Source organism: Phodopus roborovskii, unplaced genomic scaffold (genome assembly GCF_943737965.1).
Source record: "Phodopus roborovskii unplaced genomic scaffold, PHOROB, whole genome shotgun sequence".
Classification (NCBI taxonomy): Eukaryota; Metazoa; Chordata; class Mammalia; order Rodentia; family Cricetidae; genus Phodopus; species Phodopus roborovskii.
The window spans coordinates 1850820-1877134 of record NW_026126461.1 but is presented as its reverse complement, the minus strand read 5'-3'; the positions used below and the strand labels follow the sequence as shown (position 1 = coordinate 1877134).

At 47.3% G+C, this 26315-nt stretch overlaps 1 protein-coding gene across 2 annotated transcripts in view; it reads right to left on the bottom strand.

Annotated features, from left to right (window-relative positions):
• Positions 1-26315, bottom strand: part of Dgkd (diacylglycerol kinase delta) — an 83852-nt gene that overhangs the window by 6468 nt on the left and 51069 nt on the right. For both annotated transcript variants that reach the window (XM_051190740.1, XM_051190741.1), the window contains exons 4-24: positions 21252-21356; positions 20838-20970; positions 20035-20141; positions 19550-19675; positions 18653-18755; positions 17920-18082; positions 15072-15180; positions 12624-12763; positions 11264-11348; positions 9843-9937; positions 9658-9757; positions 9305-9578; positions 8628-8786; positions 7858-7983; positions 6196-6292; positions 4845-4955; positions 3759-3855; positions 3471-3578; positions 2540-2653; positions 1597-1731; positions 1112-1263 (exon numbers count right to left, since the gene is read on the bottom strand). In XM_051190740.1, coding sequence (XP_051046697.1) covers positions 1112-1263; positions 1597-1731; positions 2540-2653; positions 3471-3578; positions 3759-3855; positions 4845-4955; positions 6196-6292; positions 7858-7983; positions 8628-8786; positions 9305-9578; positions 9658-9757; positions 9843-9937; positions 11264-11348; positions 12624-12763; positions 15072-15180; positions 17920-18082; positions 18653-18755; positions 19550-19675; positions 20035-20141; positions 20838-20970; positions 21252-21356 — 2639 coding nt within the window. The remainder of the gene's footprint in view (positions 1-1111; positions 1264-1596; positions 1732-2539; positions 2654-3470; positions 3579-3758; positions 3856-4844; positions 4956-6195; positions 6293-7857; positions 7984-8627; positions 8787-9304; positions 9579-9657; positions 9758-9842; positions 9938-11263; positions 11349-12623; positions 12764-15071; positions 15181-17919; positions 18083-18652; positions 18756-19549; positions 19676-20034; positions 20142-20837; positions 20971-21251; positions 21357-26315) is intronic.

Here is a 26315-nt window from a genome sequence, read left to right as displayed (position 1 = left end):
GACATATCACATCCCAATCAATAACAGTGGACTTATGTGGGAAATCTGATATCAAATCCTAGCTTTTCCAGGGAAGAAAATGCATTTTATACAAAGTAGGCAAACAGCTTTGCAGGCAGCGCTGCAGACAGGCTGGCCTTCAAGAAACTCGGAGACAAAGACTCTGCAATCCAAAGTTACACCCACCTCTAAAAGGAACCTGGTGTGATGATCAGCTGTGAGCCAGAACAGCCTGGGCAAGACCAAGAGCCAATGAGAGGGTAGCTCATAGGAGCTGGGTAAGGTAAGGTGGGATGGGACAGCACATGCTGGGTGAGAAGCTTGGGAGCAACTTACATACTGTGGGAAGTATGAGACTACTGGTGGCTCTCAGAAGGCTGACCTAGTAAACACACCTTCCAGGCAGGCTTCCTAAACTACCAGGGCCTAGGATAGAGCCATGGCCTGTGCAAAACAAGGAACTAGACAAATATGGCTGACAGGGAAGGGAGCAGGATGAGGGTTGCACTATGTTAGCTACTTGCCAAGGAGCATGGAGGCAGAGGCGCCTAGAGCCACCCCCAAGGACCAAAGAAACTGACCTGCCAAGGAGCCTGAAGCCTCTGCCCACTAGAGCAAAGCAGTCATGGCCAAGAAACGCAGAGCATCCATAGCCAGAGCCAAAGAAAAAGCCCAAGAGAAACAAGAAATGGACAGCCAAGGGCACTAACTGGTTTGCAGTTTCACAGGAGAACTGAGAGAGGCCAAGCTGTTGAAAGGACAAGAACTTCTGGAGAAAGCCCCAGGTAAGCAGGGAGGAGCCCACAGTGACAATGCCTGTGACAATACAACAGCGGCTCTAGGAACCACTTGTCAGGGGCAGCTACAAAAGAGGGAAAAGCCTGTTGATTTTCCTGATAAATACCAGAGCAAGGTACACACTACCCTCCAGGGCAGTCTGAGGTCTTTCTCAGAAACCCAGCATGGGATTTAAAGATTTAGTGGCTCTAAAAAATCCCTGTGGGTCTTAATCTGGGGGGAAGCAAATCAAACCAGAGGAGTCAGGCTCAGGCCCCCACTGTGAAGCAGAGCCAGCAAATGGGACCTCAGGGAACACAGCAGCAGAACCTACCTGTGAATGAGGCCCCCTGCTGCCTGCCCAAACTGGTCCATCTGGGTAGCTTCTTCCTCAGACAGGATCTCAGGGTGCAGAGAAAAGGATGGTGGGCGGGGAAGTTCACACTTCTGTTTGTCCTCCCAAGACTTCAGAGTGTTCTCAAAGGCCTAAAACATGAGAACCCAGAGTCAGACTTCTCCTGTGCCTCAGAGGATGAGCACACACCTGCCCACAACACACCAAGGGTTCAGCAAGGTAACAGCTATGGATAGAAAGGATGTTAGTTTCATCTTTATCTTAGAATTTGTCTTAGCTGGCCTCCTGTCTCTGCATCACTGAGACTATAGGGCACGCCACTATGTCAGCTAATCTGTATTGTGAAGAGAAATCCAAGAACAAAGCATGAAACCCCCCTTTGCCTCTCATGAATGTTCAAGTGAGTCCATGGGCAAGGCACTGATAGCCCCTACCCCACCAGCCCTGCTGGCAGTTGCTCTTACCCTGTCTCTGGTCAGCGTCTGTGCCCTGTTCTTGTGCACAATCCGAATGTACCCAGGTGGCTGGATCCAGGCTTCTCCATCCACCTGCACAGGCACGCCCTCGTCCCCCAGGATGGAGATCTTCACTGTGCGACACTAGGCAGATGCCATTAACAATTATTTAGGTGCCAGGGGCTTTAAAGCACCCACAGGCCTTGCTGCTCTGAATAGCTACACTCCCTATCTCCTCACCCACAGCCATTTACTTGGCTGTTGGCCTAAGGCCTTCCTTTTCAATATCCTCTGATCTGTTGCCAGACCTGCTCCTTCTGTTCCCTCCCCAGACATGAAATAGTAGATGCAAATGTGCAGATAGAGATACCAAAGTGTAAAAGAGTCAGTCACTACCCATACTGTGTGCAAACGTCCCCAGGGCAGAGCAGAGTCCAACAACAGATGATAAGGCCCTGCAACTCTTTTATAAAAATGTGCCCAAGAACAAACAAAACGATAAACTTTAAGCAGATGACTGTTGGAGACGGTGCAGGAAGACACAGGCAGATCTCACCCAACAGATTTTATCAGCACTCCACTGTCTGTATAGTCATTTCCTCCCTACCCCCCAAGTGGGTGGACCCACACCAGCTCATCAATGCTATCAGAATTAAAGCTAGACTTGAGAGGTGTATACCAGACTCTGGTGGGCGCACTCACTGTCAGATAGCTCCATGCCCACAGTACACTAATTCTGCAGCAGCCACAGCTCAGCTGGGTCTTTTCTACTCTGCCAAGGCTCAGAACACTCAGTGGGAGGAGACAGACTGGGGCTGTGTGAAGACACTTGTATTCCTTGGGTCTGTACTGTGTGCAAATCCAGGAAGTTCTGGGCCAGGCCCTGCCTCTCCAAACAGGGATGAGCCCCAGAAGTGGGTGGGCTAGACCTCTGGAGCAGCATGGCCAGTACCTGGGCAATCCGATGATGCTGTAGCTTAATTACACGAGACACAGCCATTTGCATGCTGCCGAACACAGCGACCACCTCCAGAATCTTATCATCAAATGATGGAGCTGCAAAAGTCTGAAAGGGCCAGCATGAAAGCTGTCTGTCCCACTTCCCCAAACACCCCTTCCCCCTTGTTTTGCTTCTTACTGTGGGAGTTCTGGGAGGCAGACAGGCCCACACCCATAGGTAGTGCAGTGATGGTCAGTGCAACACAAGGTGGGACATTTTGCCCAGCTAGCACATCGCCTGGGACTGGCTCTCACACTTTTTACTTACTAGCCATGACACCTCAGCCAAGTTTTTCATACCCTTCTTCCTTCAGAGAGAGAACGCTGCTTGCTCCTTAGGGGCAGGTATGTGAAATGAAATGTGCTAACAGGTGCTTAGAATAGTGGCCTACTCTTAAGTCTGCAGTAAATGCTAGTTGATTTCTTTTAAGCTAGATGCAAATATGTCATCCCCCTGGTTAAGGCCTGTCAATATCTTCCTACATTCTTAGGATAAATTCTAGACTTCTGCCCTTGACTTCTATAGCCCCATGCAATACAAGCTCCACATATGTCCCCCTTCTCTATGTATGTATTTTACACTGCAGTTGAGGGACCATTCTCTATGCACTCTGCCCCTTCTACATCTTGTTTTTTCTACCAACATGATGTACTCTCCATCAGAGTACCACCCAACTTGGCCAGCCTGAGTTCTCCTTCAAGTCTTAGCTTCCCCTCACTTGATAATTTGCTAGATCTGCCTTCTAGATAGCAGGCCAATCAGTGAAGGAGCCTGTCTGTCTGGTCTTCCACCATGCCTACTGCCAGGACCAGGGGTACTCCATCCAGTCACAAATCCCTGACCTTGCTAAGCCCAGCCCACCGAGCTCAAACCCCATACGTACATCATCTTCCTTGGTGCCTCCCCAAAAGTTGGTCCCTCCGGCATAGCTGGGAATGTTGAGGACAGCAATTCCCTGAAGACTTGGGAGGGGAATCGGGCGCCCATCACACTGAGCCACAAAAGGCAGATAGAGAAAAAAGAGCAATGGTCAACATGCATCAGTCCTTCCTTCCCCAGCACTATTGGAGGCCTGGGGTGAGGCAGGAGACCTCCAGGGAGTCCAGCGGGAATGACTGATCTACAGCCAAGGATGGGAAATTACCCACAATGCCTGGAGGCTAACACTCACCTCCAGCAGGACCTTTTGCTCCAGGTTCCTGTAGGTTCTATGCAGCAGCTCTTTGGTGCCAAGGACACCATACCACATCATGTTCTTAGTCCGACTCCTGGAAAAAAGTGTTACTTTGGGCAGAGCTTCCCTTACAGTAACCTGAAATTACTGCTGTAAAACTTGGGGGGACTCAGCAACAGTGTATAACAAGACACCATAAAAGATAGTCTGGGCTTCTCAGACATGTAAGAAGACTAAATTTACCAATGAGGAAGTATGTTACAAACTGACACTGCCAAGAAAGCAATCACCCTGAAAAACAAGTCAGTAACTCTGTGTGTGTGTGTGTGTGTGTGTGTGTGTGTGTGTGTGTGAGAGAGAGAGAGAGAGAGAGAGAGAGAGAGAGATGACTTCTGGCTATAAAATTATGCTGGGGAGATGACTAGTGAATAAAATTATTGCTATGCAAGCATGAGGACCAGAGTTTGAATCTCTAGATACACACAACTGGATGCAGTAGAGCACATCCATAATCCCAGGGTACCTGGCTTGAAGCAAAAAATCCCCAGAAGTCCCTGGACCAGCCAACCAGGTGCACAGCAGTGAAAAATAGAAAAGTGTCTCAAAAAAAGAGTGGAAAGCAAGGACCATATGACTCCTGGGGTGGTCTTCTGACCTCTACACATGTACTGTATGTAGCATGTGATCATCATACACACTCACACATATACAAGTAAATAAAATTATGCTTGCCATAGAGAATTTGGAAAACACAGAAAAGCACAAGGGAAAAAACAATTTCCAAATCCCCAGCCTCTATACATCCCATGTCCTGATGACAACTGGGAGGGGATTGGGCAGTCTGTGGGTGAGCAGAGCTCTATCTACAAGCAGTGCTGGGCAGTGACCCTGCAGCACACTCGTGTCACCTGCTTCTGACATACGGTCAAAGACGACTCTGGTGCTGGATAAGAGGAAGCCCATTCCAGTCACCCATCACCACTGGCTTCCTGGTGTCCAGCCTGCTCAAGCTGGCCCTCCCCTTCCAAGCTGGCTTCTCAGGCTGCCTGCTTTCCACCTCTTCAGACAACAAGGATTACCTACCTACATTTCTCTGGGTGCTCATCACGCTTGTTGTTAAAGTCCAGAGATATCTTCGCATCCAAGCCAATGCCAAAGTAGTTGTTCATGACGCACTTCTCTGTGTAGTACTCTCTGCAAAGGTGAGTTTAAACTCAACAGCTCTGCCTAACAAGCTCCTCCACGCTGACCTGCAGCAGTTTCTCCCATAGAGCAAAACTCATCGCTTTTTCCATGTTTTGCAGTTGTTTCACTTTGGTGAACTTCTGTTTTCCTGCATTTAGAGTTTGAACCCAGAGCCCTGATTCAGGGTTTGTTTGAGGTGTTTGTGTGTTTTGGTAAGAACTCTACTGAGATGTAATTCACATACAATGCCACTACCACGTAAAGTACATGAGTCAGCAGAGTTCTTTCACTGCTACGGTCAAATTTCAGACTCATCATCACTTGCCCTAGCTCCTACCTCCCCCCTACTCTGACCCTGGAAAAATCATTGATCTCTGAATATGCCTATCCAGGACCTATCAAATAAATGGAATGAAACAGTGTAGCCTATGTATCTGGCTCCTTTCCCTCATCCATATGTTATCTTTACTGCAAAGCAAGCTTCCATTATGTGGACACACCATATTTTTGCCTCTCATTAACTGATGGACATTCAAATTGTTTTGTGTTCTACTGATGCCTTGGGAGCATTAATGCCTACTGTTGTTGTAGACATGTGTTTTAGAATCTCTAGAGTTTGTACCATGGGCAGAACCACTGGGACACATAGCTTCTGGTTTGCACTTCTGAGGCACTACAGCCTGTTTCCCAGAGATCTTCATGGCATGCTTCTCTAATGATCCTACATTGCCCAAGCAGTCTCTGAAGTGACTGAAAACTTGTGTACCAATGCCAAAGTCTCCCTTCCCCAGAACACTGCTGGGGACTTGTCTTTGGCACTGTGTCTGTACTCACCCACTCCTCCAGAGCCATAGGCGTGTCCTACCCATGTTTTCCCCCAGTTCCAGGGAAGGGAGGCACTGTGAAAAGGTAAGTTCTAAAAACTCCCATAGACACTGGGCATGAAGAGGGGCTCCACAAAGCTTGTACCAGAATTCTAATACATTTTAGCCTAAGCTCCTTGCAACCTGATGAGAACCAGAGTCCTTCCAGATCACACATCTAATTCAAATGCCTCTGCTGTCCTATAGTAGCCTATAGGGAAGGCTCTCATACACACTTCCATGGCTGCACATTTTCCTCATTCAAGAACAACCAAAAAAAGAGCCTACTACTTAGCTGTCCATTGATGGCTCTGACTGATTTGTGGATGAGACCTCTGCACTCTGCATCCTAACAAAATGTCCCATTGGTGTTGCCTCATACTCACAGGTTTTCAGGTTCAGCATTAAAGGGATCAGCATTAATTAGCAAGCGACTGATGACTGAGCCCCCTGGCAAGGAGCCAGACATCCCTGCCCGAACACCTGAAAGGGAAGAGGAAGAGGGTACTGGCCAGGAGCTCTAGACAGAGCAAATCCAGTCCCCAAGGTTGATGCCACATATTCTACAAGACAACATTATGAACAAGTCCTCCAATTTGACTAACAATTCAAAATCACCATTACCACCCATACTTATGGGACAAAAGTAGGTTATATTAAACAGTAGAATTTTACACCCAGAAGACCCCTACAAACTCTCATTGGGCTACCTGGGCATTATTATGAGCACTACATGCCTTAGACACACAGGTACCTTTCCAGGCTTGGGATACTTACTAATCTCTAAGTTTTCAGTCAAGGGAGGCCCCAGGAACTCCCAAACAACATACACTATTGACACTGCTCTTGGTTGTCCACCATAACTACATGGTAAAAGTCTCTTGCTAAAGATGCTGCACTCTTGGCTCTCAGGACAGAGAAAAATCAATCTGGAACTCTTTCCCACCCGGCTAGGTTTCATGGAGCTAAAATGTGCTTTGCAGACTGCTGGGAGAAAAAATATGACTTGTTTTATCCAGCACTGGACTCTGCACGCTGCAATTACCGACCTGCTAGGCAAGATGTACCCACTGGTACAATAGTGGTATGACTGTCATGGGGGAACTTTCTGCCTGGCTTTGTGGCCTGTACCACAAGAGGGGGTATTATAACTAGTACTGTATATACAGTACAAACCTGACCAATAGTCCGTGACTGGGAAGAATATGGATCCTAAGAGAGAACCTGCTGTTTTACTAAGCAATCATGATGTCAAATTGCAATCTAACTATTGGTTTCTATCTATAGATTAGTGCTATGCTCCACCTTGCTCAGAGAAGCTTCTTCTCCAGTGGGAAATGGCTAATGTAGATACCCTTAATTGATCAAAGTGCTCAGAATGACTAAGTGTTGAGTGCTCTATGCTGAATAGGACAACTATATGCACCCCTCCCAAAGGCTTAGTGAACACTGAGAAACAGGCCAGAAAAAAATGCAATAGCCACAGGATGGGGAGAGAGCTGTGAAATGCTGTCATATGGACATAACATGGCAACTGCACTCATGAACCTATATGATCTCAAGCCAGCCAAAATTCAAACACACATCTAGGAAGGGTTCCTAAGGCCGTGGGCCCAGTAAAAGAGCCACTGGCAGTTGATAGCTTTTGGGAGAGAGGGGGTCATTTGTGTTAGGTATGTGGCTGCTCATAAGTTCCCATGTTACAGTAGGTAGAGCATTAAAATGCATACTAAACAGGCTCAGTGGATTATAAAAAAAATTAAATTTTAAGAGGAGGACATAAAGTAAAGATCAAAATACATTATATACATGTATGAAATTACTAAAGAAAAACACTAATTGAACAAAAAGGTACTTTTCATACAGACACATAAACCAGAGTTCTGTCTATTATTTCCATGAGCCTACAAGCTCTCCAAGGATAACAACACTCTTATTCTAAGACCCAGGGTGCCACAAGCCCAGCCATGGCCAGCAAGCATCTCTAGCCTCCTTGGTACCCCACCCCCAACCTGAGACCCCCCCCCAAGGGGGAGTGGCTCACTCACTTGGATATAGGATCTTGGTATTCAGAGCAGGCAAACCATCCCTGCTTCCTGTCTGGGGAGGGAGTGAGGCGGAGCTGCCAAGGGACAGACCTTTGCTCATTAGCTTTTCACAAGGGGCCCTGGATGCTGTAAAACAGGACAAGACACTTGAAACTGTCCAAAGTCAAACACATCTAAAAGGAGTCCCAACAAAATGAACAGAGAGTAGGGCTGTGGAAAGATAGGGAGTTACAAGCCACTCATCAGACAGCAGTATGTAAGATAAACAGTCCCCCGGTAAAGGGAGAGGTCCTCACACAAACACCAACACACACCAGATGTGGGCCTGGATTCATCTTGAAAGCAGTGTAAGGATGGAGAGTCCGGTGTAGAAGGCACAGAGTTCTGATGCTAATTAACACTGTCTACTCTGGAAGAAATCCCCTCCCTCCCCAACAGTGGCAGGAAAGGCTGATGGGAACAACCCCTTCCTTTTGAAGACCTTTGTGGGGGTCTATTCCAAGTCTCGATTTTGCCAGACACATATGAGCTGCCATAAGAAGGCTCTGAGGAAACCCAGAGTAGACAAGTACAAGACACTCCTCAGCAGTAGGGACCATCTTTGCTGCAGGTTCTACAGTGCACCTGTTTCCACTAAACACATCTCAGTGACATGAAGGAGGTAAGAGATGTAGGCCACAGATGAGTTTACTCAAGTGGCCAGAGCACTGAAAAAAAAAGCCCCTGTGACAAGCTCACCAAGTATCACCCAAACCAAAGCCCAGACATACCTTTGCGGTGGCTCCTCCCCTTGGCAACCACACAGCTCTCACTGTGGGCAGATGGTAGGCACCCCCTATTATCAGTTTTGAAGTCTTTCTTCTCAGATTCAGCGAGGCCAAGGACAAACCCCTGCTGCTCCTGGGTCTGGGCATTCTGCTCATCCACAGCTGGTAAAGAAAGAATATCCTTGCTAAGACTGCCAGTGGAAAGAACTAAGGGTGCTTTAGGTCCTCTCTTCTCAATAATGGTATGGCTCAAGGCTCAGACCCAGAATCCTCACCATACCATACCTTAGCCCAGCATCCTAACTCGGTTACTACAACAGCACCTGGGCATTCCAGCTAATAGGCTGGGGAGGACGACTCTGAGACAGGAGGAAGTGGAGGTGAGGAGAGCTATAGAGAGGCCCCAACAGGAGAGTGAGTAGCAAGGCCACACCAGTGACCAGGTGCCATGTGACTACAGAATATGAAGTAAGAAGAGGTGGCTCCCCCGGAAGCTCAGGGTAAGGAGTGAGGGAGGGTTGTCTGAGAGAAGCGAGAGGGGCTAGGAGGGTGAGGATGCTGGTAAGTGGGGGTTTCCTATGTAAGGGTGAAGGTGAAGCACTGTGAATAACTGTTTCACAGTGCTTGATCCAGGGAACGTGGGAATTCTAGTGCCACCTAGTGACTAAGAGGTCCATTACCTTTCTCTGTGTGCTCTATGATCTGGCGAATTGCCTTCTTCAGGCTGTTGGCTCTCAGCATTAGCTGCTCCCGAGGCCGGAAGATCTGTGGCCTGGAGGGGCAAGCTGAGCCCAGCAGCCGGTCCCCAGTGGAGCTACAGATGTTGCCTGATCCATCCCCATCCTCAGCCTCCTCAGCAATGGTTGGAGGTGGGTTGGACAGAGAGGATGAAGCCTGAGACTCATCATCCAAGGTCTTCAGGAGGGAGTCTAGCTTCTCTTTCAAGACAGAGCACTACATGGGAGAGAAAATGGTATGGAGAACAAGCTCTGCTGCGTCTGCTGCCCCACCTACCCTGTGCTCAGGAGCCCACCTTCTTGGCCATAACCTCTGACTCCTGCGAGCTCTCTGTTGTCTTCTCATAGGCCTTGCCCACCCGAGCTACGAAGTCCTTTACTGTCTCACAGAGCACTCTGTAGGAAACAGAAGGCAGCTAGGCTGGGGACTCTGGGGACACACTTGGCTGCCTCTCTGAACCCCGGAGGCCCTGTCACTCACTTGGCTGATGAGATCACCACCGAATGCTGGTCTGAAGTCAAGATTTTGGAAAGATGGGCTGCAACCGAGTCTTCATAGAAGAGAATTTGTTGCACCTGTAATCACACCACAACAGGGGGCACTTAGTCTCACAATCGACTATGTCATCACTCTCCCACTTGGGGATTTCTCAGACCCTTCTGGTGTATCCTCCAACAGAACAGACCATCTTCAAACACTATCAGGGCTGCCCACTGCTAAGGGAACAAGATAAAGAGCTTTACCGACCTATGAACAGACTAAAACAATGGGTGTGAATAAAACCAAACCTGTCGCAGGTAACAGACAGGACAGTGAAACAAGCCTGGAGGGCCTGGCACAACGCCTACCTTCAGTGATAGCTGCTTGCCAGTCAGAGCAAATGCTACTGTTCTACCCGACCAGGAACCCTGCCAATGGGGTATAAACCAGCCTGCACACCTCTACCCACCAACAGGAGAACTCCCCTGTTCTCTGCCCTCCCCGTGGCCAGTAAGCTTTCCCACAGACCACAGAAAGACTCTCCAAGATTTTTCTGGGCACTTCTCAGGTCTGAACAAATACATATATTGGTTTTTTTTTTTTTTTTTTCTGAGAAAGGATTTCTCTGTGTGGTTCTTACTGTCCTAGAACACAAATCTATAGACCAAACTAGCCTGGAACTCACAGAGATCCTCCCGCCTCTGCCTCCCATGCACTGGGATTAAACACATGCCCTACAGCACCCAGCATCTGCACAAATACTCTTCTCAAAACAAAAGCACAGACCATTCTCTGCCTGTGAAGCCATGCAAAGCAGACCTGGCTTTGTTTGCTGACTCTGCAGGTAGTGCCACTTACCTAGTAGGACCAACACAGCACTGCAGTCAGGACCTAAAGACACTCTCCCTCAACCCTGCTAAGGACTGTGGAGCTGAACTCAGGGAGTGGCTACTGTTCAGCACCAAAAGCTGATACTGAAGCAGAGTGAGCTAACTGCAAGGGCAGTACAGACATCAGAGAGGGAGAGGTGGACAGAAAGAGGAGCATGGAGACTTCTGGAAGCAGACAGAAGGGGACTGGTAGAGAGGAACAGTAGATTGCAATAGGTGATGAGCTACAGTCAGGAGTATAGGACGTCACAAGTGATGAGGTATTAGGAAGCCCTTTCAAATCCTGGTGACAATTAGGAAACCCCCATACATATGAAGCCCTAGGATTGAGCCTGCATAGTCTCAAGGTTCACCCTTGAGGACCACACAAGGGACAGGGATACGGTCAAACAGCTGAGTACATGAAGATCACCATGTGGGGCTTAAACAGCAGGTGATGGGCTGGGGTGCAGCTCAGTGCTGAGTGTGAGATCCTAAGTGACTCGCTCAACACTATAAAGAGAAAAAACAAGAGCAAGCAGGTGGAGGTACCTCTGAGTCCTCGCCGAAGTCCTCAGTGACTGTGGAGGAAGACGCCTGCCGAGGAAGCTTGGTCTCATATGCCATGACACTCCACCTGCACAAGTCCAAAATTAGCTCAGTCCCAGGCTGCCCACCAGCACGAAGGGATCTGAAGACCCCCAGAGCCAACTCCTCACTGCTCCAATGTTCTGGTCTGGTGCCTTGACTTTAGCACTATTCTTCTTTTTCTGTTTTTGTTTCCGCTTTTTTGTTTTGTTTCTTTAAAGAGGGACTGGTGTGACCCAGGTTAGCCTTGAACTCACTATATAACTGAGATGCAATGACCCAAACCTCTGCCTCCACCTCCTAAGTGCTAGGACCGCAGGCGTACCATACCACTTGCAATCTGGCTTTATTTTTGAGCTCTATCTTGACAATGCATCTGCAATTTAGCTCTTCACCTGTCTGAGAGTAATGTCTCATCTCCACAACCCATAGGTCATCAGAGACTGGAAATGTTTCCCACCTTGACATAACACACTGTTTCAAGAGCTTCATACTGTTCAGTGTGCCCAGAGGAGATCAGTATCTCACAAGAGCTGACACATGGAGTCCCTCACTAAGAGGGGCCCAAATGGTAGGCATATCAAAGTCATTCTGGCCATCTGAATCCTGAACACCAAGGAATATTCTCACCAGAAAGAAATGACAGGTGTGGAGTCTTGGGGGTGGGGGACCTGCCATCTAGCTCAGAAATAGGAACACCTTATTTAGGGAGGCCAAGGTATTTATGCTCTTGAGCAATGGTTCTCAACCTGTGGGTTGTGACCCCTTTGAGGTCCAACAACCCTTTCATAGGGGTCACCTAAGACCATCAGAAAACACAGGTATTTGCATTATGATTCATGACAGTATCAGAATCACAGTTATAGAGTAGCAACAAAATAATTGTATGGTTAAGAGTCACCACAACCTGAGGGTTGCAGCATTTAGGAAGGCTGAGAGCCACTGCTCTAGAGGAGAACTACCCAAACTCTCTCTGGGAACAGAATAGAGGGAGAATGAATGTAATGCTCGAGTATGTGATGAGAGTCATTCTGCAGATCATTCATTATAAGACCCCGAACCAAGACTATAGTCACCTTCTCTGCAACCCTGAAGCATGCAGGTATAGTCTCAGAAGATGGCCTTGGAGGTTTAAGGCATGTTTTCTCATTGTTTGCTTTTATGCTTTTCAGAATCCATTCAAACACCATCAGAAAAAGAAATAATATGCTCAAGTCCAGCTTCTACAAGACATGTCAGAAGGTCCATGGTCCTGGTCTCACTGGTTTCACACTAAGAAGCCCTGTCACAGCTGCCATTCACACAGTTCTGGCTGTCCACTCACCTGTCCAGCATCTTAGTGCTGGCCCTCTCCAGCTTCGCCAAGATCTGAGGGAGCTGGGTGTCATCGTCACAGGCAGAGCCCCAGCCGAGAACACGGGCCAGGTCATTCCCTGTCCCCAGGGGAAGCACACCTAGCTGACACTGGTGGGAAACAGTGGGAAAAACATGCCCTTAGACAGCAGATCTAAAAACCATTCCCATCCAGGACCCACCTGTCAATGTCATCAATGGCCACAGCAAGTAGAGGAGGTGTGTGGCCTGTACCTTTTCAAAAGAGTCCCAATAAAGGGACAGATGGGCTCTGGGGTCAATGACAGATACCAGGATCACCAGCCCTCCCTCACTTATTTACATGCCTTGACAACCAACTCTTGAGGACCCTGGTTTCTACAACCCCTTCTCCCCAAAGATACTACAATACCACAGCTGAAGATCAGCCTGTAACTCCCAAACATCTCTCCATCCACTGTGCATCTCACTCACTGATGCCAAACGCTGCCCCTAGTATCACTCCACACCACTAAATCACCTCCACTGACTTCTAGGTCCTATCAAAAGCATGCTAAGTCAGTCTGAAGATTCCAGGCCTAGTCTGCTCCCATTCATTTATCTATGAGGTGATGGCTTCTCCAAACTGATCCCAGTCCTGCTCTATCCTCCAAGACTGAACAGAAGGGAGAAGTAAGGGAAGAAAGGAGAGCAGAGAAGAAAGGAGCTAATAAGGGGTCTGGTAAAGTCTGCTGCCAGCAGAGAGGAAGACCAAAGAATTAGGAATAGCTGTGGGGCTTCTGCTTGGTCCCTGGAGGCATGGTAAGACATATGGGCAAGGTGGGAAGTGAGTGACAGGCAGGGTTGGAAACCTGTAACACTGCCACACCCAAAGACCCCAGAGAGTCGCAAAAGTTGACATGGCACCAAACTTAAGGCAAGTCACAAAGCTTCTCCTATGGAACACAGTGAAGGGTGAGGATGGGTCCAACCATACAGCATGTACTAGAAGCCAGGAGAAGGAACATCACCACAAACAGGACCAGAGAAACTAGAGGTGCAAGAGAGAGTTGACAGAGCTCCGAGGAGCACAAAGAAAGCACAGGAAGCAAGTGTTGACAGAACATGACTGGGTAGAAAAACCACATTCACAGCTGTCACAAACCATCTGAGCAACTCTAATCCCATCACTGGGAGGCACTACTTCTTTTCCGAGAGTTACTGGTGGCTGTCAGTAGGCCCTAGGACCATCTCTACTCCAGACAACACACCAAGTACCTATCACAGAGAACACAGAATAACTGAAAACTTGAATTCAAGTCAGGGATTCATTAGACAGTATATAACACAACACAGATTAGTGTTTTTATGATCTTGGCACAGGGGTGAGTACCTCAAGGACAAGAAAAAATATGAAGGAAGAGAAAAATGACAAACCAAAAAACTAGGAAAATCTGATCTTTAATGACAGGTGAGGTGCTGATAGGACAATGATCATGAAACATTTTTTAAAATGTGATTACCTCAACAGAAAATAAGACAAAAAAATCACGTACAGGGGGGCTCATTTAAAACATCAGTCCAATAAGGCTGTTCGACTTTATCATTACTTAAAAATGAGACTCTGCTTACATAGTTGGGCAAAACAAAAAGAATGAGCCACAAGGCAAAGGAAGGTTCGTGTGACCTGGAGACTGGAACTGGAGCATTTTTGACAAGTACACTTTGGCACTAAAAATATTTAAATAAGGACTCCTCAAAAGAGAAAATACCGGAATGTGTGCAGGATTTTGCCAGGGTTGTCTGAGCCCTTTCAGCCTCTACACTAGGGGAAAAGCACTAACTCAGGGAGAGCATCCCCTGGAGAACTGGCACTCTGGGTTGCCCATGGAGCAGAGTATAGAAGGGCACATACTGCTCTTTCAACAGTACAGAAATAGACTAGCAGGTGGATACCAGAAAAACTGTGCATTTTGACACAAGAATCTGAGAGACGGTTATGACAGTGTCCACACTGGCAAATTACCAAGGAAGGGGGCCGAGAATGAACATTGAATGAGCACAGTAAGCAATCGGGATAATCTATTGGCATGGGTTCACTGAACCATACATAACTCAAACTTCAGAAGTTGAAGATTCTTTCTTCCTTTCCTCTCAAGCCCAAGGCATCCAGCAATTGGATACATCGCCTCCCAGTAAAGAGCTAAAGCTTAGGTGTCTATAACCCCCACATTCGTTCTGCATATAAAGCCTGATGCCAAGTGTTTTATAGCTCCTTGACCTAAATGACTGTCTGTCCATCTGCCTGCCTGCCCACCCTGCCCCCCCACACACATACACAGACACCTGCACAGCCTCTAGAACATAGACACATTAAAACACAGCACAGTACCCAGAACCTCATGCTCCCTTTCTGACCTCAGATCTTGCCTAGAGCAGGCGTGCCCCTTAATCCAGGTACCTGTTTGTGAAGGTTGAGACTGTCAATTTCAGAAAGGACCCAGCCAACACTGCCATCCCCGCCACAAACCAGAATCCGGAAGGTGTCGAACTTCTGAAATAACCGTAAGCTGTAAAGAATGGGAAGCAAGGAAATGAGTATATCCCTAAAGACAAATGATAGGTTTGTCTATCCTGAGCTGAGGGGAGCACCCTGTTCCATGTGGTGACTTATCTGCATCCAGGCCAACCCCCGGTGTACACAGGGTCTATGAAGCAACGTTAGGTGTCTGTCCAGCCCCTCTGCTCAGGGTCCATTTTAGTTTATGTGGATGATGATGGTATCAGACACTAGCAGCTCTTCCAGTCAAGGCCAAGGAGGAGACAATACACACACACTCTCTACAGATTATCAAGACATTCTCAATTGAGGACATCCAGACACAATTTTCCACATACCAGCCAAACACTGCACCCAAGAATCCCTTCCTCATTCATGTGCTAACCACCAGCCTTCTTGGGTGCTTGGCCCTGAGCCTTGGTAACACTCACCCAGGCTATAGATGCCCACAGAATACTAGCCCCTCTACAGCACTTAACCTCCACACCAGACACACAGCCATCCTTGCCATGTAACTCAGGCCTTCTCTCCTTAACTTCAGTCTCCCTTTTGGGCTCCTGCTGGTAATACAATCCCCTCCCACTCATATGCCACCACGGCCTCTGCTCACTCCTCACACTCTTCCTGCAGACTTCATCGCTTCAAGAACCATATAGGTACTAATGCTGATCCCACACGCTATACACCGGCGAAGCTCCATGCTCACCCTGCCACCACAATGCACATCCCTGGTTTCCTACAGTGCCTGCAGCAGGGTAGGCCCCTCCTTGGACATGGTCCTAGCCCAGCTTTTAGACAGGCCCCCTAGCATTCTCCCCTCTCCCAATAAGCTCAACTAGGCTCAGCATCTACTGCTGCTCTGAATTCTCAGGGAGCCTCCAACAAAACCCTTCTCAAACAAGAGGTCCGTCTTAGGTTTTGTCTAATTAAGAGGCTGCTGTCTTTTCTTCCTTTTCAGGAAAGAATCAAATATCTTAGCAAACAATGGCAGCCCTTTCTGACAAGCATCTGATGTCCTCATCTCCCCAAAGGTCTGACCAGTCCCCACCATGGAGATCCCAAAGAATCAGTGCCTCCCTCTATTCATGTGCCAGAGGGTCCTACCATGTGACCCTAACTATCCACATGTTTCCTTCCCACCAGGGAGGTTTGGCTTGCAGGCCCTGTCTCTAGCAGATGTGGCCACAGAGGAAGTACTCAGAACAAGCTAAGATAGGCAACAAGACATTGCCTCAGAACTGAACCTAAGTTTTGAGCAGCAAGGCTGCATTTGAACTCCAAGTGGTGAGAGAAATATTTACATGTGTCCTGTAACTGTTCACCTGTCAGGAGCCTCACTCTGGGTGAAGCAATGGTCAGTCAGGGTCACTCAAGGCCAGAACTCAGAAAGGGTACTAATGGTATGGCGTCAAGTGATTTCCATGGCGCCTGAACAGAAGTGAGTAAACAACTGCCCTGCCACCTCCATTGGAAGCTCCTCTGTCACCTCACCCTGTGACCAGCTGTAAATCAGGGAGCTCTTACACGAGAAACTCCTGGCCACAGTACAGCGGAGCCTGCATGCAGTAACCCTGGGGCAGCACATTCACAGCCATCTGAGACTGATGTAGTGCACTTTCAATCTCCTCATAGCTGACCTGAAACTTCTGCATCAACCTCACAAAGAATGCATCTGTGCCATTCAGAAAACAAGTATCTGTAGGATTCTAGGAATGCTGCCTTTGAGCGACCAGTCTGAGGGAGGAGAAGGCCACTTGTGACTGTGTTCCAGCAAGCTGTGCAGCAAGTGGGCAAGAGCAGCAAAAAGAAACTGAAGGCCCAGTACCCAGGAGTGATGGAAAGCCCCACAGCATGTCAGCTAAAGACACACAGAAAAGAAGCCCAGACCTGTGTTTCCTACAAACCTGTGGCAAGTACAAAACCAAAAGGAAATGACATTGTCTCTCTGCCTGGGAGATGAGAGGCTTCTGACTCTGATGCCCTCAAGTGTCGTAGCACCTACATGAAGACATTACTGTGTTCTCAAGATGGAAGAGCCCCCTCGGTTTGATAGAGAAAAACTTCCTAGGAACTAACAGTAAAGATAGCAAGGCAAATCTCTAAGCACCAACATGGAAAGACCCCAAGCACAGGAGCGGATACATGTGAACATGCTGCACACAGCAGCTAGAATAGGTGCATGTACATGTTTACAGACAGGTGGTGCTTTTACAGTGGAAGCTGGAAGGGTGCAAACATGTACCAACTATTAGGAGCATGTCCTTCATATGTGGAATTTCGGGATGGGCAGTTGAATTTCTTTGCTATTAAAATTTTTCTTTATCTTCCCAGCACTTGGGAGGCAAAAGCAGGTGAATCTCTGTGAGTTCAAGACCAGCCTGGTCTATAAGAGCTAGTTCCAGGACAGGCTCCAAAGCCACAGAGGTACCCTGCCTCAAAAAAAAAAAAAAAAAAAAAAAAAAAAAAAATTCTTTATAAAGATTTACATTTATTATATATATGTGTGTGATGCACCATATGTGTGCAGCATCTACGGAGTGTCAGATCCCTTGGAACAGGACTTATAAACAGTTGTGAGCTGCCCTGTGGGAATCAAACTTGGATCCTCTGTAAGAGCAGCTAGTGATCATATCCACTGAGTCATCTCTCCAGCCCTAAAAGTTTCTTTCCTTTGATCCTTTTAAATCAAGCATGTTTTAACTACAGAACATTGTGAGTTCCAAGAAGGCACATCTCACACAATCCCTACCCAAGGTGTGGTCCTCCATTCATGAGGTCAAAAACCTGGGCAGGGTTCAGCAGCTGCTTGAATCTTCTGAGAAACTTCACTCCTTGATTGTCTCCACTTTTAGAGTTGACGAAGACCAGCAGAGGGCTTGTGCAAGATGGGGGACAGGTGGCCTTCCAGAACCCTGGAAGTGAGGGTCAAATAGGAAAGAACCCTTACAAGCTGTTGAGGTGGTATGGACTGAATAAGCAGCGACAATCAGCACAAGAGGCACAGAATTAACAGGGTGAGCTAATGAGTCTGTGAGGGACCCAGCTGTGAGGAGGTAGAGCTCACCTCACATCTTCCAGGAGTCTGCACTGTCCCCTTCTCTTATGGCTAGCTTGGCAGAACTCTTTCCTCTGAAACATGTAACCCAGAGATCCCCTTCACCAATCCTTGCCAGCATGCTTCTTTATTGTCCAGATGGACATGGAGAGAGGCTCTGAGCCAGTATGTTAGGCTCTGCCACAGATAGAGACAGGCACAGCCCTCCAGCTAAGGCAGACCAGGATACTTTACATTTGGTCTCTACTCAACAGCCAAATGTCTCTATAAACTCTTCCAGAAAAGTGTTGTGGATCCTATTGCAATTCCCGGGATGCCAACTATGGCCCCTGCCCATTCCACAGCTGAACCTAGCCTCTTATTGAGCTGGTATGGGAGGAAGTGTGAAGAAAGGGCATGTATGTGAGTACGCGCATGGAGCACCTACCATCAGAGTCAATACTGTTGAGTGCTGTGGGAGGGATGACAGACACCTTACACAGGCCAAGTGGACACTTGGTCACCAAAGACTCTTTGCATGATGAGTGAACCTAAAATAAAAATCCACGTGTCACCAGGAGTCACAGTCTCCTCAGGCACACCAGAGACTCCATGACCTAGCAGCTGGAAAACCCTCCCAAGAAAAGGCAAACACCATCACAGTAGGCCAACCTGTGCTCTGAGCACCCTGTTTCCTGGCCTTGCACCATTAAAGGAAAGAATCAGATACACCCACTGGGAGCCATACATAAAACCAAACTGCAGCACCCAGCTTCTATCATAGCTACCCTTAACTTTCAGGTCTCCTGGACAACCTGCCTGCCAATGACTAGGCTCCTTCCTGGTCAGTCACAGGGTCAAAACCAGGTACAAGCCCCAGAAACAAAGCTGTCTAATCACTGACCCAGCATTAAACACCTTGACATTTGTATTCAAGAGGCCATGGCCATCCTATGGCTCGTCTTCCTTACATGAGAGTATTGATCACTATAATTCTTATCCTATAACAAACCTCTCTCAGAACTCCCCCCCCCCAAAAAAATGTTCCTACTCTCACTCTCTCAGAAAAGGTCCATGAACCTGTCCCAAAAGACCTCTTTCACAACCTGCTGAGATGCTGTAGGGGGCAGATATGACACTTTTTGTGTAAAAGACAATGGAAAGGCATTACAAAACTGTCAAGAATGAGAATTACCAGGCACACATGGGACAGTCAAGGCTCTGAGCTTTTAGAAAGCCTCTGGGGAAAACTTGCAAGGAGTTAAAAGGTAGAAAAACAAAGCCTGGAGCAAAGGTACCTCCACACACCCACAAGCCACAGGCAGGGCAGATGGTACCCACTTACCATGGCCTTGCACCAGAGGCAGCGCCAGTCCTGCAGGCGCAACACACTGCCACAAGTCTTGTCACACACGATACACTTGGCACTCACAGGCAGGTTTCCTTCCAGCCACTGGTGGGGCATGGCAATCTGCAGACCAAGCAGGGACATGCTAAAAGCATCCTAAAGTTCCAACACAGGGTCAGCTGGGCACTCTGGGGTGAACATACTCTTTGCAAGACACTTCTCCCCACAGAGCTTTTCCCTGATGGCCAGTGTGGGCAAGGATAAGAGGGGCCTATTCTATGAGATGCCGCCCACATCACAGTTCTACTGAGAAGGAAACACCCAGACTTAGGGAGATTAAGGCAGAGTTGAGAGTACAGTGATCCTAGATACAACTGGCAGGGACCCCTGATCCCAGTGTGACATCTCCAAAAGAAGTGTAGGAGAAAGGCAAGAGATAGTGGGTGCTGTGCAAGTCACAGGCAAAATCCCTCTGGACGTACCCCATCCTCATCTTCAATGATATCCTTCCCGATTGAGGCCAATGTGGTCCACTTGCAGTTACTGGTTGCACGCACAGCACACCGTTTGTGAGCCTTAAACTTACACACTGTGGGAAAAGGAACACACAACCCTACAAGCTTCACCCTCGAAAGGAGCCTCCCTGTGAGGCAAACAGCTGCTTAGTAAAGTTGAGGTGGAACGAGGAACCCTTGAGGGACGTTGCTTGGTGCTGCAGAGTATGGGTACAGTCAGTAGGGACAATTGGGTGAGCAGCAGAGACTTGGCAGGCCATGCTGGCCACTGTCACAGCACCTAACTTCTATCCAGCAGACAAGCAGACACAGACAACACTATGGAACTGAAATCTGAAGTTCATCTAACTCTATATTACAAAGTATTCTTCTTTTGGATTTTCCTCATCCATTTAAAATAATTGTAAAACAAGCCATATTCATAAGCTATACAAAATAGCAGAAGACAGAACCCTCCTATGACCCTGCATTCTGTGAGTATTTTCTCTCCTGCATCCAGGATACACAGCCCAGCCAGGGCCCACACCTTTCTCTCTTCACTACTACTGTCCTTCCATCCCCTCCCCTCTGCAGAAGCTCTGTGATAAAAACACAGGACTGAGTCCTCTATAGGAAGATCAAGAAGAATGCAATGGTGAGGACCACTTCTCTCTTGATCACCCTTAGTCACAGCAACACTCATTTGTTATGACTCTTTGGATTTCAAACAGTTTATCAAGTAAAACCTTATGCCTCCTTTCACCACAAAGTAACAAGTGCAGCTTTCTTACCTTCACAGGACAGCCCATGGGATGTGACTCCAGACAAAACTTCACGACACACATTGCAATAGGTTGGCCGTGCGTGGGAACAGGCGTACCAGTTGTGCATCCCTGAGAAATGGTCCATACTGTATTGAGTAGGCTGGAAGAATGATATATAAAGAAGACAAAGATAAGATTTCCCTTTGGAATTTTTTATGGCAGCAACTTAAAGAGGATTTCATGAAGTACCCCAGAGAGGAAGTCAGATTCATGAAGAACAGAACCACAGTCTTGACAGGCCCACAGAAAGAGCCATGGGTCTGAATTTTACAAGACACATGCTGGGGTCCACTCAGAAGATACTGGGGGAAGGGAGTGCATTAGGGTGAGGGCAAAAGAGGTAACAGCAGGCACCCATAGAAAATATGCTTCTCTTTTAACCTCGAAATGCTCCCTGTTCTGGACAGTCTTGAGTGCTGCAATCCAGTCTTCCATTTCTTTCCTGTTGTCGGCACACAAGATGAGCTTCCTACAGGGAGTGATGACCTGGAAGAAGAAGACGTTCCATGTACCTATGAAGACAGCCAAGGCTGACAGCTACAGAAGCTGTATCTGTGCGTGTGTGTGGTCACAGGGAAAATACTTCTCCCAGATATTCACACTGAACAGAACATAAAAGTAGTTATCATGTGTCACTGTAAATCACGATTAACCGATCTCAGCTGGGCAGTGGTGGCACATGCCCCAACCCACCGGGCAGTCATGCCTTTTAATCCAAGCACTTGGGAGGCATTGGCAGGCGGACCTCTGAGTTTGAGGCCAGCCTGATCTACAGAGTAAGTTCCAGGACAGCCAGGGCTATACAAAAAAATCAATCTCACTCTCAAGCCAAAAGGCTAATGGTATTTCATTAGCTATCCATCAGCCACCAACCTGAGTGAACACGTTGAACTCACTGCTCAGACATAAGAAATAAGCCCTAGTTAGTAAACTGAGAAAAAGAAGCAAACACGGGAACATTGAACTTAATGATCAGTACTTAAATGACACAGGGAGTCTAATCCAGTTACACTAAACTAATATGAGCATGTGTCCCACATAAGATAACAAAGTGACAAACAGCTTCTATAGTTAGGGACTAAGCAAGTCCCTAACTATATGGAATGGCACATAACTGGTGCTAGCCAACAAGTGGAAAGGAATGCAGGAGGAGCTTATGAGCTAATGAAGAAGACTACAAACTCAGATCTCACACAACAGAAAATGCTAATAATGGGATGCAGGGACTCTGTATCAGTGTCATCATGGAAGAGAGAAAGCAGCCTCTTCCCTACCAGTTTCGTAAAGTTCAAGAAGATGATAACTAGACTTGTCAAAGGTATAAGAAGAAAGAGTTCTCAAGTACTGATGGGAGGGAGGCAAACAGGTACAACCATTTTAGAAAAAAAAGTGACAATGTTTATCAAAATTGCCATAATCTCTTAATTTTACTGTATTATGACAGAGGATCAACAAGCTCAGCAGTACAGGCTCTCACTACCAAGCCCATAACCTGAGTTCAAGCCCCAGGACCTGCACAATGGAAGAAGAGAACCAACTCCTACAAGTTGTACTCTGACTTTCACACATGTATAATATGTGTGCATACACATAAATAAATACATGTAACATAATAATGCATATGTTTAAGTAGTTCCCAAATCAAATCTATACAAAACAAAGTTTTTATGTCTTTCCCCCCCCCCCCTATTTCAATTCCCTTAAGTAGAAAAGAAAAAAAGAAAACCTTCCTTCCATTTACGAGCTATATACAAACAAAAAAATATATTCCCTCACTAAACAGCAGCATACTACAGACATCGCTTCCCATCCTTGCTTCCTCCCATGACAGTATATCCTAGCCTCCATGCCCGACAGCATATAGCTGGTTCTTCCTTAGACAAGCACAGCAGTCCATGATGCAGGCCCACCAGCTGCTCAGCCAGTCCTGTTTGCCACTGGGAACTCTGCACTGTTTAAAATCCTTTGCTATTTCTTGAAGTGACATGGTGAATGAACTTTTACTATTTTTACAGTGTATCTCTGGGCCAAATTCCTAGAAGTGGAATTTCCCTGAGAGAGAGTAAATGCATATGTAACTTTGCTAGATGTTGCCAAATTCCCTTCTGCAAAGGCTGAACCATTTTTTTTTTTTTTTCATTCCCACCAACAGGTTTAGGAAAATGCCTATTGCCAGGGACACTTCACAATCAAAAGATTTTAGCTTTGGATTTCTACCCATCTTATCTATTTAAACATAAGAAGATGCAATTCGGGTACCTAACATTCAAGTGACTATGATTTTGTCTGGGATTCAGAGCACACAGAAGCAGTATTCTTTCCAGCAACTGAGGGTCATCCCAGAGAGAATAAACAGAACTGGGTCTTCCCTAAAAGTTTTGTTTACTCTCAGGTCCACAGGGTTACTAGAATGAAGAATCTGAGGGCACCCTGGGCACAGGCATGGGAAAAGCCAAGATCATGTGAAAGTGAAGACAGAGAGAGCAAGGGAAGAACACTGCCTTCCTGAGACCAGGGACCCTGAAGTACTTCTCTCCCACCACCCACACCCTCTGGCTTGTTGATGTCTGCTCCAGAGCTGAGTTTCCATGGATAGGAAGGCCACCCAGAGAAAACTCACATTGGAGAAAGACAGACCTACAACCGCCTCAAGTGCTCAACAGGCCACAAGATGAGCCCACGGTATGAGGCCCAGAAGTGGGGTTAGCAAGTGCTTCAGACATGGTCAGAGATGATGGCAGAAACTGAAACCCTACTCATTATTCTTGGTCTTCTACAAATCTACAAACACTTCCTTAATGATTCGCTCTAAGACGGCCTCAACAGGTGGACATTTTCATCAACATACTAAAACACAAAGAATATATACTTCACAGGGCATAGCTCAGTAATAATAGGGCATCAGAACACTCATAGAAAGGGGGTGACCAGACCCTTAGGAGGGCAGTGCAGGAACCCAATCTGCCTACAACCAATAGCACATTTTGGTTCCTGTACTCAAAACTGCATTTGCAGCAGGTGCTTTTCCAACCCATGTCTCCACTTCCCCATCTGACAACAGGTACTGATGGCATCCCCACATCTCAGTAGCCATGTCAGGGTATATGTCAGCAGCACCTTGCAAAGCACTGTCCCCTACTTTGCACCTAAGTCTCCCACAGTCACTATTAGCATTAGTCCTCCACCTTCAGTACTGCCCATATGATGGGACCAAGAGACAGTCCATATGGACACTGCATTCCTTGGCATGGTTCTAGCATAAACAGCCCAGCCAATTAAATGAGGTCATCACAGCAAAGTCCTGCCAAATAGAATTAGCCCCTGTTCTTCAATCAGGGTTTACCACCTTCCATATTTCTGAACTACCCACAGACAACCCTGAGTCTGGCCCCTCTCTACCTATCCCTCATACTCCCAAGTGTTGTACCTGGCTCAGCCCCTCGGTCCTCATCTCCCTAGAGAAACCCTCCAGGCCAGCCATACCGCCTGCCAACAGGCACCACACAGACAAGAAATGCCTTTTTCCTATGTTGTATGTGGAGCTTCAGTAGAAAGAATAGAGAGGTTGGAATTCTTAAAAACATAAAGATAACCACGTAGTCAAACATGGTATGGCACACCTGTAAGTCTAGTACCCTAAGGCAGAGGCGGGAGGCTAGCCTGGTCTACATGCCGAGTTCCAGGCCAGCCAGAGCTACACAGTGAGACCCTGTCTCTCGATGATGATGATGATGATGATAATAAATAATAATAAATAAATAAACAAATGGGAGGGAGGGAGGGAGGGAGGGAGGGAGGGAAGCAGGCAGGCAGGCAAGACAGTCGAGTGGGTAAAGCATGACAACCAGAACCTGATCCCAGGAACTGACATCCTGGGGGAAAGAACTGACTCCCACAGCTGTCCTCTGACTACACATGTGCTGTGCCTCATATAAGATAAATAAATGAATGGAAAGAGAGAGGGAGGAGAGAAAGGAGGGAGGGGACACAGAGAGGGGGAGGGAGGGGGAATGGGGGAGGAAGGGAGGGAGGGGAGAAAGGAGGGAGGGGACACAGAGAGGGAGGGAGGGGGAGGGAGGGAGGGTTCATGTCACAATACACATGTGGAGGTCAAAGTAAAACCTGCACAAGTCAGTTCCTCACCCAGAGCCATCTCAAGAGCCCTGAGCTGCTTTTTAACTACCAGATTCGCAGAGCTCACAGTGTGACATGACAGCAGGTTACACTGGCTCTCCATAGCAGAGTGTAAAGTACCCTTTATGGAGAACATATGGTAAAATCTAGCAAGCTTTAAAACGGAGACTTTTAACTCAGCAGAAGAACTTCTATAAATTTACCCAACCCTTCGCCTGCCTAAGAAACCACACACTGCATAGAAAGTTATTCAGAACAGCACTCACAAAGACAGGAGAAAGCACTCATGCTGACAGATACAAAGATGGCAGGAGACCGGCCACAGTAATTATTGTATGTTCATACAATGCACACCCACACTGCCAGAGAAGACAGAACCTCTGCAGCACAGCTCCCAAGACATACAGACTAAACACAAAAGTAAACACAGTAACTTCATGGTGCAGAGCGGGAGAGCAGTCAGTTAAGGGAAGCTGAGAAGCTAGGAAATACTCCACATCTGTTTCTTACAATGTCTGCACCATTCACTACTAATCTGAAGGACCCAGTTAAGAAACAGCCTTAAGTTTACAATACACACTATGGCTCCAAAAAAGCAACTATGGAAGAGAATTCTATTTGACTTAGGCATGGTAGCACAAGCTTTTAATTCCAGCACTCTTTAATGCCTGCAAAGGCAAAGAGTTCCAGGCCAGCCTAGTCTACCTAATGAGACCTTGTCTTTAAAAAAAAAAAAAAAAAAATCTGTTTGATGAAAAGAACTTTTGCTTCTATCTCTTCAGACAAGTGCATGATTTCCCACGAGATAAGGAGAAACTTGCAGCAGCTGCAGCCCTTCCAACAGGAACACAAGCAGAATCTCCTCCAAGGACACAAAGGGCGATCTGGTATCACTCCTCTCAGCAGGTCCCACCTAGTCACTGCTACACATGGACTCACGACACTCAAGACCTGCCATGGTGCTGGGAAGAATTGGCTAAGGAGTTGACTGAACCCGGGCAGTGATCTCTGAGGAACTGTGGTGAAAAGGGATGAGCTACAAGGATTGAGGATGTGGCTCAGAGGTAGAGTGCTTGTCTAGCAGGCACAATGCCCTGTGAGCAAAACAAAGGAGATATACTAGAGACGGAGATAAAGTTTCTAAGACAGAACTAGAAGTAGGCTCTGGTTCACACCCACTGTGGCTGACGGACAGTGGAGGAGTCAGATGACAACAATGGCTAACAGAGATGGACACTAGCAACCTCATGTGATCCACAGGATGTTTTACTTACAGTATCTGTCCAGTGAGCCTTCTTCATGCCCTAAAAA